Genomic DNA, 20,161 nt, shown 5'->3' on the forward strand with positions numbered 1-20,161 from the left:
ATTTGTTACTTTGTAAGACGCCGTATTAACAGCTGGTGACATTTACAGATAATGTTTTGCAAGATGCAAGAGTATGAAATGTGTTCGAAAGGCAGACTTGGAAAAAAGAAGGAAAAAAAACAATGATGCGAGGCTTTGTTTTCAAACTGTTGAATATAGAGTCACAAGAAAATAACATATATCAAGCTTTGTCGGAACTTCTTAGCCTTTAGGTGCAGTTGTATAGGATTTTGGAGATTGCTATGATAGCCAAGATAATAAAGTATACTTGATGAATTTATTATTGGATTATTATCATTTCGTGCTGTACTGAATACAAACATCATAATTAGTCTTGCTTTTGTATCTGGAACATATCTGACAACGGATAAGGTATTGAGAGTGATGTTTCCTTCATATTTCATAATTTGTACGAATTCTTACTTTGCTCTCTTGGAGAGAGCTGGTTGTTTTCACTCTCTGAGTCAAACAGCTTGTTATTTTAAGTAGTAACTTCATTTGATGTGCGAGTTCTCTGTCTTTCCTGTCAGTTTCAGGTCATCTTTGATAAATTGGTCCCGGTATCTAATGGAGGCATGCAGTCAACAATCTTTAACACTTCCTCAATATATCAATGAAGCAATTTAACACTAAAAAATATCCAACGCTTAAGACGGCCATAAAAAGACTCTACAATCCATCGGGATTAAGTAACTGTTGTCAATATTAGCCTGTAGATCATAGTTATGAGTGCATACTGGTATTAATACCAGATACTTCTAACATTGGCAGGACATCTCTAAAAACACGATCAACGACTACATTGTTGTCAAACCATATAAGCAGCTATGTTGATTTGGTAATGCTTGCTTTTTGGCTTCCAAAGAATAGCCCTACTATGTCCAAAATGTAATCATCAGGTAGAGCTATGCTCATGAATTTAATAATTTAAGATAATTACACTTCTTCTGGCCACCGCAAGACATTCTCTGAAGCTTATTGACAGCACTTTTATTTAAATATAAATATATATACCATCTGCTAAGGCTGTCACTTTGTATCCAAAGAATGTTTCTGATAATAAAGTATTGTGTGAAATATATGTTCCCTACTCAAATGGTCAGGACCAAAGAACACTGGAACTATAGATTTATTACATTTTTGTACTACAGATGAAAGGTTTTTGAGATACTAGGCAGGGAAATGCCAAAAAGAACGGAACACTTAATTACAAGATATATCAGTTTTCCTCTTAACACAAAACAGTAAAAGAGCATTTTGTGTAGTTTTGGTAAAGACTGAAGAAGAAATAAATGGGACCAAGTACGAATGGATTTTGAAAACAAAATGTTCTTTCACCAAATTGTCTGAGCTTTGCAGCCAGTGTCATCCAAAAGACAAACATGAAGAGAGTGAATGCTGATTGATTCTTTAATAAGATGTACGACATTTCTAAAAGGTCATCTTTATTTCAGATGACTTACTTCATAATTGAGAGTCCAAAGACTATCTTCCTCATCAATTTACCAGTGCACAAGGGTTTAGGTCATTGCCAATAAGATGAAAGAAGCATATTTGTGATGACAATTTGTGTGTGAAAATTAACTGAAAATTGTAAACACAAAGACAACATTTGTAAACAGGTTCTTGATTATTGTAAGATAGGAAAACTTCTAGTAGTTTCATCTCCAAAACGTTCTGTTTAAGATTCTCTTTTGCGCAGATACCTTATATAGCACTTCGGATCAATACTAACTTCTACATGCACTGAAAGATTTATTGCAGGCTTGTAACGAATTTCATTACCGATTACCTGTATTCAGGGGCATTGCTTTTTGGTGTACGCCAGTGAGGTGTCTTAGTCCCTCATAAGTTGGGGTACACAGGGTTTTTTGCGGAATGAATACTTTACACCACGACTGTTTTGCCTACATATTTGAAATAACACAACTTCTTCATTCTTTGAAATGTTTTGGTATACAAGAATTATAAGAATGAAAATCTGATATTTTACATTTTTTTTTACAAAATGTTCGATTAAATTCATATTAGAGATGAAATATATATATTATTTACGCACAACATGAAAGTAAATGATCTCCACGTATTAAGATGCAAAAAATATGATTTTTTTTCAGAAAAATACTTTAAAGCTGATATTCCATTTTTTTCGACCCCATGCTGTTATTAGGTTAATTAATCATCCAAATAGTTAGAAAAGTGATTCAACGTAATAACATCAGATGTATCTGGGATTGAAAAAAGTTATAACAGCAGCATTGATCTTGTAGCACTGAAACAAAAGTTAGGTGGGGGCAGACTCCTATGTAATTTAACATAGTTGGAAATTGTCCCTTAAAAAACCAATAAGAAGTATGCGTATGAGTTCTAATTGTACCAATACATAGTCTTATTCTAGCTAGATGGTCATTTTTGTGGTTTGTTACACAGAATAGCTATAAATATATCGATCGGATAATACATATATCATTTTTCCAGTTGAGACCGCCAATGGTACGGGATGCATGGGCTGCGAGGTAAGCTGTTTTAAACTTACCGTAAACAACAGACAGAAATTTAGGGTTTTAAATCATATAATGCGTATATATTTTTTCATTTCAAGATGTATGTATGTTAACGTGCGTATTTGTACATGTATGTTTGTGTGTGTATGTATGCATGCATGCGTGTTTGCATGTTTTTATGTTTTGTGTCTCCTTTCTTCGTTGATACAGTTCTGTTTCTTATTTTCCAAACCATTGATGTAAATATTCTTTATTATCTGCTGTTGTTTGAGATGTAATTCCAGGGAGAGGGCTTGTATAGTTTGTATAATTTGGAATAATTTGGGTTACTCATAATCATTTTTAAAAAACCCACTATATGCTGCTGATCCTTTCTACGTTTCTTAAGAGTCCAATCCTATTTCATTATAGATGATTTCATGACTAGTACCACTCTAGCACCATCTATTTGGATAGATTCAAGACGATCTGATTCAATCTGATTACAATTATTCCATACAACACTAACTAGCATACTCAAAATTTGGACGAATATATAAGACTTGAATATCATTTCCAGAGATTTCCTAGTGATCTAAATATATGAATCTTAATTATTGCATGTTTTATTAGCTCACCTGGCACGACGTGCTAAGTGAGCTTATGCCGTGGCGCGGCGTCCGTCGTCCGTCCGTCCGTCGTCCGGCGTCAATATTTTACTTTAAACGAATTCTTCTTAATAACCGAAAGGCCTGAGGTGTCAATATTTGGCCAGAAGCAAACTTGGAAGATGGGCTACAAAGTTTGTTAGAATTAATGACCTTTACCTATTTTCAAGGTCACAGGGGTCAAGTACGTTAAAAAACTTAAAACATCTTCTTTTTAATAACCAAAATGCCTAGGGAGATAAATTTTGCCCAGTAGCATGCTTGGGTAAAGGGCTACCAAGTTTGTTCAAATGAATGACCTTCATCCATATTCAAGGTCACAGGGGTCAATTGAATTTAAAAAAACATTTAAACAACCTCTTCTGAATAACCAAATTGCCCAGGGTGATGATATGTGGCCAGTAGCTACAAAGTAGCTGAGATGAAGGGCTAAAAAGTTTGTTCAAATGAATGAACTTCACCCATATTAAAGGTCACATGGGTCAAATATGTTAAAAACTTTTAACAACTTCTTCTCAATAACCAAAATACACAGAGTAATGATATTTGGCCAGTAGCATGCTGAGATGAAGGGCTACAAAGTTTACTCAAATGAATGACATTGACCCATATTCAATGTCACAGGGGCCAATTGAATTAAAAAACATTTCAACAACTTCTTCTGAACAACCAAAATGCCCTGGATGATGATATTTGGCCAGTAGCTAACTGAGATGAAGGGCTACAAAGTTTGTTCAAATGAATGACCTTCACCCATATCCAAGGTCACAGGGTTCAAATATGTGAAAAACATTCAACAACTTCTTCTGAACAGCCAAAATGCCCTGGGTGATGATATTTAGCCAGTAGCTAGCTGAGATGAAGGGCTACAAAGTTTGTTCAAATTAATGACCTTCACCCATATCCAAGGTCACAGGCGTCAAATATGTGAAAAACTTTAAACAACTTCTTCTCAATAACCAAAAGGCCCAGGGTACTGATATTGGGCCTGTAGCATGCTGGGATGATCTTGACCAACTTTCAAGATCACATGGGTCAAATGTCGTAAAATCTTCAAACAACTTCTCCTCAATAACCAAAAGGCCTAGGAAGATGATATTTGGCCAGTAGCATGCTGGGAAGAAAGACTATCAAGTTTGTCCAAATGAATGACCTTGACGAACTTTCAAGGTCACAGGGGTCAGATGTCTTTCAAATATTCAAACAACTTCTTCTCAATAACAAAAAGGCCCAGGGTACTGATATTGGGCCTGTAGCAGGCTGGGATGAAGGACTATCNCTGAGATGAAGGGCTACAAAGTTTGTTCAAATGAATGACCTTGACCAACTTTTAAGGTCACAAGGGTCAAATGTCGTAAAATCTTCAAGCGACTTCTTCTCAATAAGCAACAGGCTCAGGGTACTGATATTAGGCCTGTAGAATGCTGGGATGAAGGGCTACCAAGTTTGTTCAAATGAATGACCTTGACCAACTTTCAAGGTCACATGGGTCAAATGTCGTATAATCTTCAAACAACTTCTTCTCAATAACCACAATGCCCAGGGTGATGATATTTGGCCAGCAGCTAGCTGAGATGAAGGGCTACAAAATTTGTTCAAATGAATGACCTTCACCCATATTTAAGGGCACAGGGGTCAAATATGTTAAAAACTTTAAATTACTTCTTCTCAATAACAAAAATGCCCAGGGTAATGATATTTGGCCAGTAGCATGTTGAGATAAAGGGTTACAAAGTTTGTTAAAAATAAATGAACTTCATCTATATTCAAGGTCACAGGGTTCAAATATGTGAAAAACATTCAACAACTTCTTCTGAACAATCAAAATGCACTAGGTGATGATATTAGGCCAGTAGCAGGCTGAGATGAAGGGCTACAAAGTTGGTTCAAATGAATGACCTTGACCAACTTTTAAGGTCACAAGGGTCAAATGTCGTAAAATCTTCAAGCGACTTCTTCTCAATAAGCAACAGGCTCAGGGTACTGACATTAGGCCTGTAGAATGCTGGGATGAAGGGCTACCAAGTTTGTTCAAATGAATGACCTTGACCAACTTTCAAGGTCACATGGGTCAAATGTCGTAAAATCTTCAAACAACTTCTTCTCAATAACCACAATGCCCAGGGTAATGATATTTGGCCAGCAGCTAGCTGAGATGAAGGGCTACAAAATTTGTTCAAATGAATGACCTTCACCCATATTTAATGGCACAGGGGTCAAATATGTTAAAAACTTTAAATTACTTCTTCTCAATAACAAAAATGCCCAGGGTAATGATATTTGGCCAGTAGCATGTTGAGATAAAGGGTTACAAAGTTTGTTAAAAATAAATGACCTTCATCTATATTCAAGGTCACAGGGTTCAAATATGTGAAAAACATTCAACAACTTCTTCTGAACAATCAAAATGCACTGGGTGATGATATTTGGCCAGTAGCATGCTGAGATGAAGGGCTACAAAGTTTGTTCAAATGAATGACCTTCACCCAAATTTAAGGTCACAGGGGTCAAATATGTTCAAAATATTTCAACAACCTGTTTAGAATTATCAAAAGGCTCAGGATGTTGATTTTTAGTCAGTAGCATATGCTGGGATCAAGGACTCCTTTGTTTGTTAAATTGAATGTCTTTGACTTATATTCAAGGTCACAGGGGTCAAATTTGTTTAAAATAATAATAATAACAAGGTCTTTTGAATGAATTTTAATCATAAATACTGATATTTTGCCTGTAACTTTATTTTGATCACTTTTAAGGTTACAAGTGTGAGCTTTATACCAGGTGAGCGATGCAGGCCCATCGGACCTCTTGTATTTCACTTTGTTTACATGCTGATTTCCACATCACTCCTAAACAATAGAATAAAGCTATCAGTACCTATGATATAACTCAGGTGACTGCTAAGGCCCTTTGGCCTCTTGTTAAAATATCCAGGGAGTTCCTATGGTGTGTTGTATGTGTGAAATATCCAGAGAGGTCATATGGTGTGTTGTATGCTGAAAATATCGAGGGAGTTCCTGTGGTGTGTTGTAGGGTTGAAATATACTTGGAGTTCCTATGGTGTGTTGTAGGTTTGAAATATCCAGGGAGTTTTAAGGTGTGTTGTATGTTTGATATATCCAGGGAGTTTTATGGTGTGTTGTATGTTTGGAATATCCATTGAGTTTCTACAATGTGTTGTAGGTTTGATATATCCAGGGAGTTTATAGTGTGTGTTGTAGGTTTGATATATCCAGGGAGTTTATAGTCTGTGTTGTAGGTTTGATATTATCAGGGAGTTCATATGGTGCGTTGTAGGTTTGATATATCCAGGATGTCTATATGGTGTGTTGTAGGTTTGAAATATACTGGGAGTTACTATGGTGTGTTGTAGGTTTGATATATCCAGTAAGTTTATAAGGTGTGTTGTATGTTGAATATATGCAGGGAGTTCCTATGGTGTGTTGTAGGTTTGATATTTCCAAGGAGTTTATATGGTGTGTTGGATGTTGAAAATATCCAGGGAGTTCATATGGTGTGTTGCATGTTGAAATATCCAGGGAGTTCTGATGGTGTGACAAAGTTATTTGACTTTGATGTAGAGGCATCCTCAAAATAGAAGAAAGTAAGGGCTGTATTTTCAGGAACTCGAAGAGTTGTGCCCCTTTGTTTGCTTTCCTATACATCTTATTCTAGCTGTTTATCATTCCTATTTTTAATTTTTAATTTGTTATGCACTTCATATACATCTGATGAGAATGGGAGATATTTAAAAATGCACAAAATTCGCCAAGAAAGCTGAAAGTTACAACAAAAGGCCAAAAGGTGAAACTTAACACCATGCAGGCCAGGTTTGAACATTTTACTGTAATGTTTGTTTAATGCATCTCGACTGTTATATCAATCAATTAATTTTCATTTAGATGGTGTCCCTGAGAATGATTTCTTATTTAATTTAAAATTTGTTTCAAGTGATACTCATACTGTCTGTTTTAAACTAGGAACACTTGCTATGTATTAGTATAATGATTGATTGTCTTCCTTTGGATAATATTTCTGAGAGTTGTGTCTCTCAAATGATTACCTCACATTCCTTTCTGTTATATATGGGATATAGTTTGTTATTTCTATAAGTTCCCAGTTTCCTTTTAGATAAACTATGTCATGTTTAGGTGATTTTTGAGAATTTTGCCTATTGTTTTCAAAGGTACAAATATTTTTATGTTTATATATGGTGCTCCCATAGCTACCACTTTCTTTAAAATGTAGATTTTCTTCCCGTTGTTTTTGGAAAAAAATATCCGGAAATTTTAGATAGTTTGGTGTTAAGTTTTGCTTAAAACTTACCATACTGACAATGTCAGACAATTTCAGACATGCGAAACATATACTATTGTTACACCTCAAATGAATTTCTAACTATTTCATTGCTTTAAAGAAAGTTAAACAAAAATCTCTGTCACCCTTCGAAAATACATTGGGTTTGAGGGGCGCGGGTGATNAGTTCCAAGTTTCCTTTTAGATAAAATATGTCATGTTTAGGTGATTTTTGAGAATTGGTGGTTTTGCGAAATTTTCTTTTTGTTTTGCAAGGTACCTATGTTTTTTGTATATAACATATATAGGGTGCTCCCATAGCTACCACTTTCTTTAAAATGTAGATTTTCGTCCTNTAAAAACGTGAAATTTCAAAATGTCTCACTTCAGCGCTTGGTGCGTGGGTCAGCGGCAGCAATGACAACATTATTTCCCTCGAAAGTCCTGATGTCCCAAATATTAGACTTGAAAGTCTCAATGAAGCGGAGCTAAATGCGGTATTTTCAGAGATCAATGAATTCGAGTCTTTACCAGTCTAGCCCGCAGACTTGTCAAATATCAATCCCCAACAGTCGTCAATTGTGCCATCACTGCCATCACAACCACAAGTCCTGTCAAATATTTCAAATACAAATACAAACTCACCCTCAAAAACCAGATGTCACCCTCTNTCTGTCAGATCAGCACAAATTACTTATATTGGAGTCTACATAAAGAGTTATGTCCCTTTACTTTCTTTTTCAAGATTACATGAATCAAACAATTTTCTACTCGAGTCATCGAATCTATCAAAACATAATTTACATACAATGTTCATGGGGGAGGGGCTAAAAGTTCGCCCCCTTAAGAATCGGGGATTTATTTTCATGTCTACTACTTGGGGTACATTGAACAGACCAAAATAGATCTTCTGCCCCATTGCAACACACTTGGGATCTTAAATCATTCCTTTCTTTCTTCACTGTTCTGCCTTACCTTGGTCGTGCCGCCTGAGAAGCATGGCGAACACTTGAGGATCAATCTGTCCGTCATCACACGTTGTCGTTGGCAATCACATTGAAGTTTTCCAGACATTTTTGGCCACCATTTACCATATCAAATTGTAACATTGTATATGGCTTAATCATAATAGATTACAGATCAAGTTCGAACCACATGCCAATATATTTTTTTTTTAACTGTTTGCCTTACTTTGTTTGTTACCGCTTGCGACTTAGTATGTGGCTTTATCATAATGGATTACAATTAAAGTCCAAACCCTGAATCAATGTTTCATTTGTTGCTGGAGTTTATGGCCCTTTGCACATAAGAAATCTCATAATTAATGCTTTCCCGAACTTTTTTTCGCTACCACTTGCAACATCAATTTGTTACCTAATATGTTACTTTGTCATAATGGATTACAGGTTGAGTTCAAACCCCTTGGTAATATCCCTTTTTTTGCTGGTGTTATGACCCTTCGCACATAGGAAATTATCAAAATAAACTTTTTTACCTCACCTGTCCGAAGGGCAAGTGAGCTTAAGTCATGGTGCGGCGTCCGTCCGTCCTCGTCCGTCAACGTTTCCTTTAAACAACTTCTTCTAAAAAACGGACAGGCCTAGAGTCATGATATTTGGCCGAAGGCTTCGTTGGTAGGAGCCCTACAAAGTTTGAGAACGCAAATGACCTTGACCTGTTTTCAAAGTCACAGGGGTCAAATCTGTCAAAAACTTCAAACGACTTCTTCTGAAGAACTAAAAGGTATTGAATCTTCATATTGGGCTGATGGCTTCCTGGGATGGAGCCCAACAAAGTTTGGGAATGAAAATGACCTTGACCTACTTTCAAGGTCACAGGGATCAAAGGTGTCAAACACTTCAAACGACTTCTTCTGAAGAACTGAAAGGTATAGAATATTTATATTTGACTGGTGGCTTCCTGGGATAGAGCCTATCAAAGTTTGAGAATGAAAACTAGTTTGACCTACTTTCAAGGTCACAGGGGTCATATATGTCAAAAGCTTCAAACGACTTCTTCTGAAGAACTGAAAGGTATAGAATCTTTATTTTTGATTGATGGCTTCCTTGGATAGAGCCCGACAAAGTTTGAGAATGAAAATGACCCTGACCTTCTTTAAAGGTCTCATAAGGCAGATATGTCAAACACTTTAAACGACTTCTTCTGATGAACTGGTAGTTCTAAAATCTTAATATTTGGCAGGTGGCTTCCTGGAAAAGAGCCTAACAAAGTTTGCGAATGAAAGTGACCTTGACCTACTTTCAAGGTCACAGAGGTCAACAACATTTATATGGATTTGTTCTTAGGAACTAAAAGGAATGGATTCATTAGATTTTGCTTGTAGCTTTTGGAATAGAGCTTACCAATTTGAGAAGGAAAATGACATTGACCTACTTACAAGGTCACAGGGAAAAATATGTCAAGCAACTTCTGAAGAATCAAAAAGCATAGAATCTTGTAATAATATTTTGCTGATATTTTCAACAGATGGAGCAAATAAAGTTTGCGAGGGAAATATTTTAGTGCAATATAATATTTAATGAGAATATTTTGCTATGACTGCTTTAATATTCAGGTTAGCGATACAGGCCCTCTTTTGGGCCTCTTGTTTGAAATATAACATTTACCACAGAATTGTTAATAAATGTGAGATCAGGATGCATTTAATCTGCATTACATTTATTTGATATAAGAAGAGCTTCTGTTTTACTAGGATTAAATAATATACCAGATCTATAAGCCCAGATAAATATTCTATGAAATCATCGTTTAAAATGTAAGCAGCAGCATTGTTTACCTTTTCTTATAGTTTACAAGTAGTGAGGTACATGTATCACCTGTAAAAAAATGTTACATTTGACTCAATTTCATTTTCTAGGTCATTTAAAAGAAATAAAGGTGGCCCGAAGACCGAGCCCTGTGTGACACCAGCTGTAAGTGTACATCAAAAAGACATATACCCTTCAATTACTACTTTTTGCTGTCTATCAGTTAGATAATTAGAAAGCAAATTAAGAAAATTGTCTTCAATGCAATTTATTTTTTCAATTTGTACACAAGTCAATCATGCAAGACCCTATCAAACGTTTCGCTAATATCACAAAACACAATTATGGCCTTTTCTCTTCTATCAAGTTGCTTAAGAATCGAAACATAGCTGTTTTACTGTAGAATCTTTGTGGAGGAATCCAGATTGGTTCTTTAAAATCATATGAATTTTTGAAAGACAAGTTAATATCACCATGTAGGAAGACACTCTTATTTAGATCAGTAATTTTATCTTACCTATCCCAGTAGTAAGTAAAGTATCCGGATTCCTATATAAGCATCCTACAAGCATTTGTTTAGTTTGTAACTTAATTTCTGTCCAAACAAACTCATCATCATTAGATTCCAGGTCTAATCTACGTTAAGCAATTGTTATTCTTAGTTTAAATAAGAACACCGCCACTTCGTCTGTGCCGTCTGTCCTTACAAAAGACTGTGGGAAAAGTTTCAGTGTGTCTATGAATGTCACTATCAGCAACTGAGGATTCAGATGAGTCTCACTAACACAGAGAATGTCATAGTCGTCATAATTAGTGTCAATTAGATCAGTTTTATTTAATGAAATGAAAGTTCAGATTTGGAAATGATGTGTTCAGAGAAAGAAAGAGATCAGAGTATAACTGTGCATCACTCATGGACCCCACCCTGAGCTGGAGCGTATTTAACTTTTCTCTAAATGACCTCAAAAGTAACGTATGTATAGCGTAAGCCTTCTGTGTCATATTATTCCGGTCAGCTATATATATATATTACTATGCCAACATATAAAGTTATTTCGTATCTACATGATACCATTAACGTTTGATTCATCAAATCTTTAAAGTAACGGATTTGAATAGAAAAACACGTCTGGCATAGTATAAATTGTGTTTGGTGTTGGTCCTAAAAGTAGACTACCCTTATCAACGCTAAGGTGTTTATATCACAATACGCAACCAACACATGATATAACTTCATTCTTCTTATCCCTCCATCAGTTGATGGACTGTTCAAACCTTCGTCACTGGACTGGCTACCTTCCGTCTGTAGAATGGTAAAACATTATTGTAGTCTTGGATTTTGTCGGTTTGTTTAAAAATATTTAAGACAGATCTGTCAAATTCTTCTTGAGAAGTGCTCGAAAGATCTTTTTATGTGTACATTCTCCTAGTATTAGTAAGTTCTTCCTTACAAAAGGTCAGGCATCATCTGCCAAAAATTTCACATTTTACTCAATTTCATTTTCTAGGTCATATATGGAAGAAATAGTGTGGCCTCAGGACCGAGCCCTCTGGGACACCAGCTGTAAGTATGCGCCAGGAAGACTTATACCATCAATTATTACTCTTTGCTGACTACCAGTTAGAAAATAAGAAAGCAAATTAAGAATCATATATTGCTAATAGCTGCTTAACTGTAGATTCTTTGGGGAGGAATCAAGTTTGGTTCTTAGAAATCATATGATTTCCTGAAAGATAATTAAAAAATATTTGAACAGAATTTTTTCAGGCATTTTACTAAAAAGAGGAGTAAATATATTGTTACAGTCCTTTTCATGGGAGGATGAATTGCGTTGTTTCTGAAAGATTTAATATTTGTCTCAAAGACTGGACATTTCATCGCCAAATGAAATCGATAAAAGTAATCTTATTTTTTTAAGCGAAGTTGAAATTGCTGATAAGGTAATATTTCTGTTATTCAGGAAACAGAATGCATGCCAAGTGCATATCATATCGGACGTCCGGGACTTAGAACCATTCAATGTGGAGAATGTATTTAAATAAAGCGGGAAGCCAATGCCTGTTCGGATATATATCCAGTCTTATAAATGGATAGGAATGAAGAACAACGGAACATTGATTTCATGTAGATAATGTGTTAAAAACTGACAACTCTGCGCGCTCGTCTTGTTAACTTTCAAACATGATCAAGAATTATAAGGCCTAACATAGAACATATAAACGTTTTGTGTGCAGTGTGATATGTAGTTTTAATATAGGTCATTATTCCTGAATCAAATCAAAATACTTTTAATAGTACTTTTTTTTCTCTTTTCGATTTTTTTTCGCTTAGACTTTTTCAAAAACCATTGTTTTGTCACGAACATACATTATTCCAGACATTGACAGAAAATGGTTAATCGCATGCAAAATGAAAAAATGGTACATGTTTGCATTGTTGCTCATACTTACTTTTAATAATGATATGTATGATGAACTAATAAGCATTGATTTTATTCGGTTTAATTGTATATTTATTTGTGTTAAATCTGAATAAAACGAATGAGGTCGTTATTGTTATTTAATGTAAAGATGGAAACAAATGATGAATTGGAAATATTCCTAGTTTTCTGAATTAATTTGGATGATGAACTATGAAGTATTTATTTTATTCGGTTTAAATACATATTTACTTGAGCTATATCTTTATAAAACATACTCAATAAAGTTAAGTTTATATATTTTTCCATCAAAGATATAAACTCACGGGTTCAGACTTTTCCGAAACGTAAATTTTACCGTTGAATAACTTGTAATTCAAAGACAGACTGCAATTATAACTAATTCGGAAATATTCCGTCTTTGCGTATTGTTATCTTCTCTTGGGAGCAGGTATTGATTGTTACGTCATTTGTTTGTGAGAGTAACGTCATCAATTTTTGAGAAAACAACGTAATTTTCCCACACAACCCAATGACGTAACAATCAATACCTGCTCTCAAGAGAAGATAACTCTGCAATACGCAAAGACGGAATAACCTGTTACAAAAATGTATAGAAGTGAGAAACAAAGGAACATTAATAGTGTTTGGTTATAGTTTCATTGGTCAATATTGAATTAAGCTTTATATACAACCGTAACGTCCTTATGCTGATATTCTAAAACTAGCATTGTCTCCATGAATATATTGAATGCCTTGTGATATATTTGATTTCCAAATGCATTCAATCAACAGTTGCTACATCTGATAAAAATATTATTCTAATTAAGCATATATCTATTAAGGGGGTGGTTAGATTAAGGACACGCCTATCAGTAACATAGAAAATCAAATTAATTTAATTAAGGATTCGTATACATAAATCATCTAGTAGGTGTTTATCCGTACAAGGAAATTCATGCATCAGACACAAAGAGTGGATTTTTTTCAATTTCGTAGATTAAATCTGCTTTGAGGGTTTTCTTTTCGGTCACCTGTCCTTCTTCACTCTCACTGTTTGTTAACAACAGACATTGGCTTGTGTGACGATTTCAACTTAATTTTGATCGGAATCATTTTCTACATTTAATTTACCATAAAGTATTCATTAAATTGTTATAGATTGGCGCCATATTGTACGAGTTTACGATTAACCATTGCAAAACTGATGCAATTCTAAAACTCATTTTGTACATATGTACATTATTACAGCTTAGGACATCCTCGAAACTCCACGAATTTGGCTGACTTACGTTTTTTGCACCCGTAAAATATGTCATGACGAAATCGAAGCTACAATGAGAATAGTATGAACACCAACAAATATCGCACGGAATCGCTTCTCTGTAATCTTCAAAGGACAAATATCGGCCAAGTGATTGGTCAGTATTTTAAAACCTAGCTCAAATCAGATTGCTAACTGTGTGTCTTCAATTTTGTCATAACATATTCCAGGAGTGCAGAAATTGTCAGAAAGCAAAACCCTGGTATTTCTAGTATGGGCTTAAGGCGAGTGATTTTAAAAAGTGTTTATCATCTAGAATTCAACAAGTAAAATAATCAAGGCAATATTATAGCAAAACTTGAAAATCTGAACTGACAAGTAGTCATACATTTTTATTTTGAAAACACTTTGCTATAATGTTTTAGGAAGTTCGAAAATAGCTTCAAGTAGGATATTTTAAATATGACACATTAGCCTTGAAGAGCTTTTTTTTTATAACAGAACATATAAAAACTACAAAAAATACTTCATGGACGAATATCCAGTCATATTTTAATATATTTGTACAAAACAGACTATTCCGTCCCAAACGCAGTGCTGATGGTGAATATGGGGCCAATTATATATATTTGTTTAATCATAGACAAAAGTTTATTACATGCATAGATCAGATCAATATTATGAACAAATCATTTAAAAGAAATAAATCAATATCTTATTTGGAGTGTGTTTTAATAATAAATAGATTTCTACCCTTGTTGCTGTCGTAATTTTTATTTTCATTAAGGCTACAGTTTTTTTATCTAATGATACAGTGATTAGTATTGTGATGAATGAAACTTGAATCATTCTACCTTTTAATTGGATGAAACTTTCTACATCGACGAGATCGTATTTCAAGTGATTAATTTACGTAGCAAGGTGCACGTGGTGGACTCTATATTGGAGGAATACCAGTTCTGCAACAGTGTACCTTCAATACCGGGCATATTTTCGCACGGTTTACGTGAAATATTAGCTTAATGATAAATTATAGTTTACAGCCAAACGTTGTAAATTCCTAACGTTGTAAGGGTTTTGTAAACGCCTGTCCCTTTTTTACTGTATTACTCAATATCTTTTGAACACGTTATTTTACAGTCCTTTTGAAGTACCACTGGTGGCGAATCATATGATGGAAGGTAACCTTTTTAAATGTGTGCTACCTTTTACGTACTTTACCTGCTTATTTACGTCACCAAGTGGTTAAGTTTGCTATTGGACGATCATGATCATCAGTCCCCAAGTTTTAACGTAACAATGTAGCTGGAAAATAATCTGGCAAAGTAAAGTATCTGTTATAACAAAAAGATGTACATTTGTAATGTTACAATAGCTTTTAAAGGTTCCCCATATAGCTGTATGTGTTCCAGGACAATGAAGTAGTGTATTTGCCTCCATTCCTATCACCTTCGATTTCACTGCCACTGGTAAGTCCTAAATAACATAAATGGCCAGGATGCACAGTAAAATCGTTACCTTGTGTGGCTTTTTGCATCGACAAACTAATAGCTATAAATGTTGAAATGTGTGTTTCCTTACATTGTATACCGAACAGTGGTAAACTTCAGCAGTATTGATGGTTCTGGGTAACATGCAAAGTTGAGTGGTTCATTAATTTACTCTGCATCATTTTTCACAACCGGTACTAAGATGTTGAACACCCGCGGCCGGTGGATTAGTTCTTTGTGTATTCGAGTATTTGGATGCCTTAATTTTTCATGCGACAGTGGTTTTGTGGGATCATTTCGGTAGAAATTCTTCCATTTTGTTATAGTCTATGGAAACAACATGTGGTTAGAGCTAACGTCATTTGACAATTGAGGTTTATTATTGCTATTTTTCGAAAATAGCTTGACAGGTCTTTCTCGGATATTCCATTTCATCTTTGTTATACATGTTTTATTCAGCCTAGTTGGCCGCTTGTCGACCAACTGTATTTAGAGTACAGGACAGATCTTGATTAAATGTCGTGTGTAGATTTCTCATAGTCCTAAGACTGGTACATGTTTCGGAAGAACAATCTAGTCGCTAATCAGCCATTTGCGATTTTGATAGTCTGAATTTACTATCACTTTTCCCCCCAGAAAAAAAACATTGACGAATCTGTCTGAAATTCATATTTAAGTTCCCGTTGATCCTTACTTGTGCTTGTGTAGTTTTGAGACTTATCGAAATCCTGAAATTTGAGTTGTGGCTAATAAATTGTTGTCATTTCTGATTAAGCCGTAAGAGTTCTGCCTCAAAGTTCACCACTCGGGTCCTAAAATTGATCATATTCAATTTAGAGACTGATCAAAAAGAACAAATGGCTGTTAGGCCTTCATTATTCTCAGAAAGTACTGAAATTTCACAAGCGGTTTCCCCTTGATCCTTTGTCGAGCCTGTTCACTTTTGGAACCAATCACAAGAACAATGCATACATCTTAGAATGCGACAGATAATTTATCACCTAACTGTCCCATTTTATTATGTCATGCGGCCAAGTCATAAATATGGTATTACAAATGTGTAATAAAACCCAAAGGTGCTGCGATTGGGAACATATTCCTACGCGACTAAAGGTACTACTTTTAATTACTATGCCACATGATAATTTACTGTTATTTTAAATGAATTTGAAAAGTTGATTTTGTTATTAATATTTATAATTGCATTTTAAAATGTAAAATCTGGAACTACTTCGCACTGCGTGGAATGGAACGACTATACTATGATCGGAGTTCTTTGGTTTAAAGGTCATTCCAATATGGCTGCCACACCAAAATGTATATATACATTGTATATCAAATTCAATAATGCGTCAGCATTAAACAATCTGTGTCACAAAAAAATTCCTCCTCCAATATTTCTCAAACATAATTGAGGTACATGCCAGGGATGTGTAGTGGACTACACATCCCTGTACATGCACACTAAATATCAGGGGAAAAAAATCAATAACTGATGAAAAAAATCACTTTTTATATGTTCATTTTCCAAGCTAATTAAAAGTCACGATTCAGGAAAAAATCCATTTAAACTTGTAAATATCATTACGTTGGATGTCCATGGAGTTTTTTTATTTTTTTTTATTTATTTGATGCATGAGATGTTTAAACTATTTCAAGGTCATTTATTTATTTGAGGACTATTTATAGCACTCCGTCCCAGATACCTACTGGCCAAATATCATTGATGTAGGCCTCTTGTTTGTTCAGAAGAAGTATTTGAAAGGTTTTAAACACATTTGATCATTGTGATCTTGAAAGTAGGACAATGTCATTTATTTGAGAAAATATTATAGCACTCCATGCCAGGTACCTGCTGGCCCAGTAACATCACAAGTACTCTGGCCTGGGCCTTCTGGCCAAATATTATGGCTCTAGGTCCTCCACTTCCTAAGAAGAAGTTGTGCAAAGACGAAGTTGACAGACAACGGATAACTCACCAAGTGCCAGATGAGCTAAAATGAAATCGAAGGGCATGTTAATATAGAAGCCGCTGACTGTTTTGACTGGAGTCAAATTAAAGTCAACTTAGTTAACTCATTCACCCCTGAAATTTCATAATGAACTATTCCAAGCTTTGAATTGGAAGAGTTCAAATGTGTCTTCAGGGGTGAATGAGTTGAAATAAAATGACTCTGAAACACAAACTCTTTTAAGCTATTTTCATACCTGAATTTCATTTAAAGTTGGACCAACAAATCTGTTTATAACATTGGTGGAGTGATGTCACTGAATCAATTGACATAACTCTATAAATAGAAATTGACCTTGGAACCCTAAATATAGACTCATCCTGAGGTGTTCTCGTATACTTGACCAGTGTGTATATAAAGCTTATCTGAAAATCAAAATTTGTCAACAAATTAACTTGGCAGAGTGATGTGACATGAACTGGTTGACATTTCTACTGATTGGAAGTAACCTTGACCTTATAATCCCCCAAATCCTGATTCATTCAAGGTTTTCTCATACTTGTATTAAGTTGATACTAAATTAAGATGGGAGGGGGACAACATTGGATAGACACGGGAAGCTCAATGCATGCACCCAAGAAAAATTGACAGTGCGTGAACATTTTAACATATTGTACATGTATTTCTTCAAATTATAGGCCTGTCGATTATTATAATATGGTGACCATGGGCGCATAATGGAATCAATGGTAGCAACCACACATCAAGGGATGGACGATTATCGGAAACAAAATTTGTAATTTGTGAAAACAAAACTTTACAAGGCAATTTTATGTACAACATATGTATACTGTTGGATCTGGTGACTCAACCTTCATCTAGCAATTATGTCTTGATCAAAATAGAGGCGTTGGCCTTTGTTGGAGTTTGAGGGTCTGTTCACGATATTGTATCTTTACTTGCATAAATGCATTGTATTTGAAGAAAAACTGAAGATTACATCCAAGCATGTCTAACTTATGTTTGTCCCATGTCATAGGCCATCTTTACCTTTATTCAGATGAAGCAACATATACCAGCTTCCTAGCTAGCACCGCCATTTTAAAAGTGTTGTAATTATCGGTTATAAATATAATTATTACATTTTGATATTTTAGACTTATGACAGTCATCACCAGTGTATCAATCTGTAAAATTTAACAAAATACACGCAAATTTAAGGACAATTCCAGAGTTATGTCAGAAGGAAATCGGTGATTATTGGGGATTCATGTACAATGACTCTTTAAAATTTGAAAATAGCAGAAAACAATGTCTTTTCTTTAGGGTATTCTGTGGATTAAGGGTGGGCTATTATCAGAACCCATACAGCTACAGTGATATATATTGGGACATTTTGAATACCCTATGGTACAAAGTATTTTTTGGAAGCTCAGGATACACCTACAATATTTTCCGATTTTGTTTTGTTTCTGAATTTAGTCAATCATATATGTTCCCCCATGACAAGTGACAGCTCCAGCTCGGCATCCATGTTGAAAGACATAAATAGTTTGAAACTTTAAATTTGTCCATTTTAATTTGGGCCAAGTCTATTTCCAGTTGTAATCATATTGCCATTTAATTTGGGAGATGTCCTTTTGCTTTGATTCTACTGTTACCATATATATATCGTGATACGCATCGTATCGTGACAACAGTATCGTCATGTTAATTTAAATTAAATGCCTCCCTATAGTTACCATAAAGTATATAAATGTATAAGTATTAAATGGGTGAAAATGCACAAATTAAAAACAACTTTATGAACTGAAACAGAACTTTATTCAATAAAACTTCCAAAACTGTTAAAAGAATTAATTATAACAATGAATTAGTTACAGATATCTCTAAAAGAGTTGTCATGATCTGTATAAACTACATGCAAATCATACATATATAGAACTTAAAAAAACCTGCATGATCGTTAAAAATGCCACATCTGGCTAAAAAGTATAACATGCATACCAAACAATAAAAAAAGCAAAGAATTTTAATTGCCAAAAAAAAGGTTATTATTTCAGCTAGTAGCTTAGCTCAATAATTATGGCACAAGTAATTGATACATTAAAATGTACACAAAAGTTTTCTTGAGAGATTCTTAACAATTTGATAGTAATACAAGAGATCCCAGAGGGATCTTGGCGCCCACCATTGTACTATATTCATTAGTTCTTTGTCTGTTTGATCTTTTCTCTTCTTTCCTCTAATCTGTTTGATCGAGTCATGTTAACAGTAAATGCACCTTGAGGTAACTTTTGATCTAAACTTAATACTGATGTGTATGAAAGCCAACCTTCAAAGTGAGTTTGTCATTTCACATATTTACTAGTACAGTACTTAATGTGAACGACATAGAATTGATCATTGCAATATGAGAAAGATCTGTTTAGTTCTTCCTTTAGCCATTTTGTGTTTATGATCAGTCTCAAAATATAACATGGAAAACGAGGGATCAAGGGGAACCTACATATCAAATTTGAGAAAGATCCCTAAGTTATTCCTGAGAAAAAGTACTAACAAACCTTCAATGTCAAAAACGAAGATGGCTGTCAGTAGGCAATTTTGTTTAACTGATCAGTTTCAAAAGTAAACATGAATAATAAAGGATAGTGGGGGACCTGCATTGGCTGGCCCAAAAACAAATTTTGGGGCGAGTAAAGAATTTGAAGCACTGGCCCAAATGACATATTGGTGGCCCAAATAATTTTGGCAAGAAATATTTCCACAGCATTTAACACAATGCTTCAGCACATTTAAATTACATTTAACATGACAATG

At 34.7% G+C, this 20,161-nt stretch overlaps 1 protein-coding gene across 1 annotated transcript in view; it reads left to right on the forward strand.

Moving 5' to 3' along the window:
- Positions 1-12,629, forward strand: part of LOC110451042 (myosin-9-like) — a 60,127-nt gene extending 47,498 nt beyond the window's left edge. The window contains exons 34-37 of the mRNA XM_021498889.1: positions 2,479-2,516; positions 10,326-10,380; positions 11,724-11,779; positions 12,177-12,629. Coding sequence (XP_021354564.1) covers positions 2,479-2,516; positions 10,326-10,380; positions 11,724-11,779; positions 12,177-12,258 — 231 coding nt within the window. The 3' untranslated portion in view covers positions 12,259-12,629. The remainder of the gene's footprint in view (positions 1-2,478; positions 2,517-10,325; positions 10,381-11,723; positions 11,780-12,176) is intronic.
- Positions 12,630-20,161: the final 7,532 nt, after the last annotated feature.

This window comes from Mizuhopecten yessoensis, unplaced genomic scaffold, assembly GCF_002113885.1.
Source record: "Mizuhopecten yessoensis strain PY_sf001 unplaced genomic scaffold, ASM211388v2 scaffold5737, whole genome shotgun sequence".
Taxonomy (NCBI): domain Eukaryota; kingdom Metazoa; phylum Mollusca; class Bivalvia; order Pectinida; family Pectinidae; genus Mizuhopecten; species Mizuhopecten yessoensis.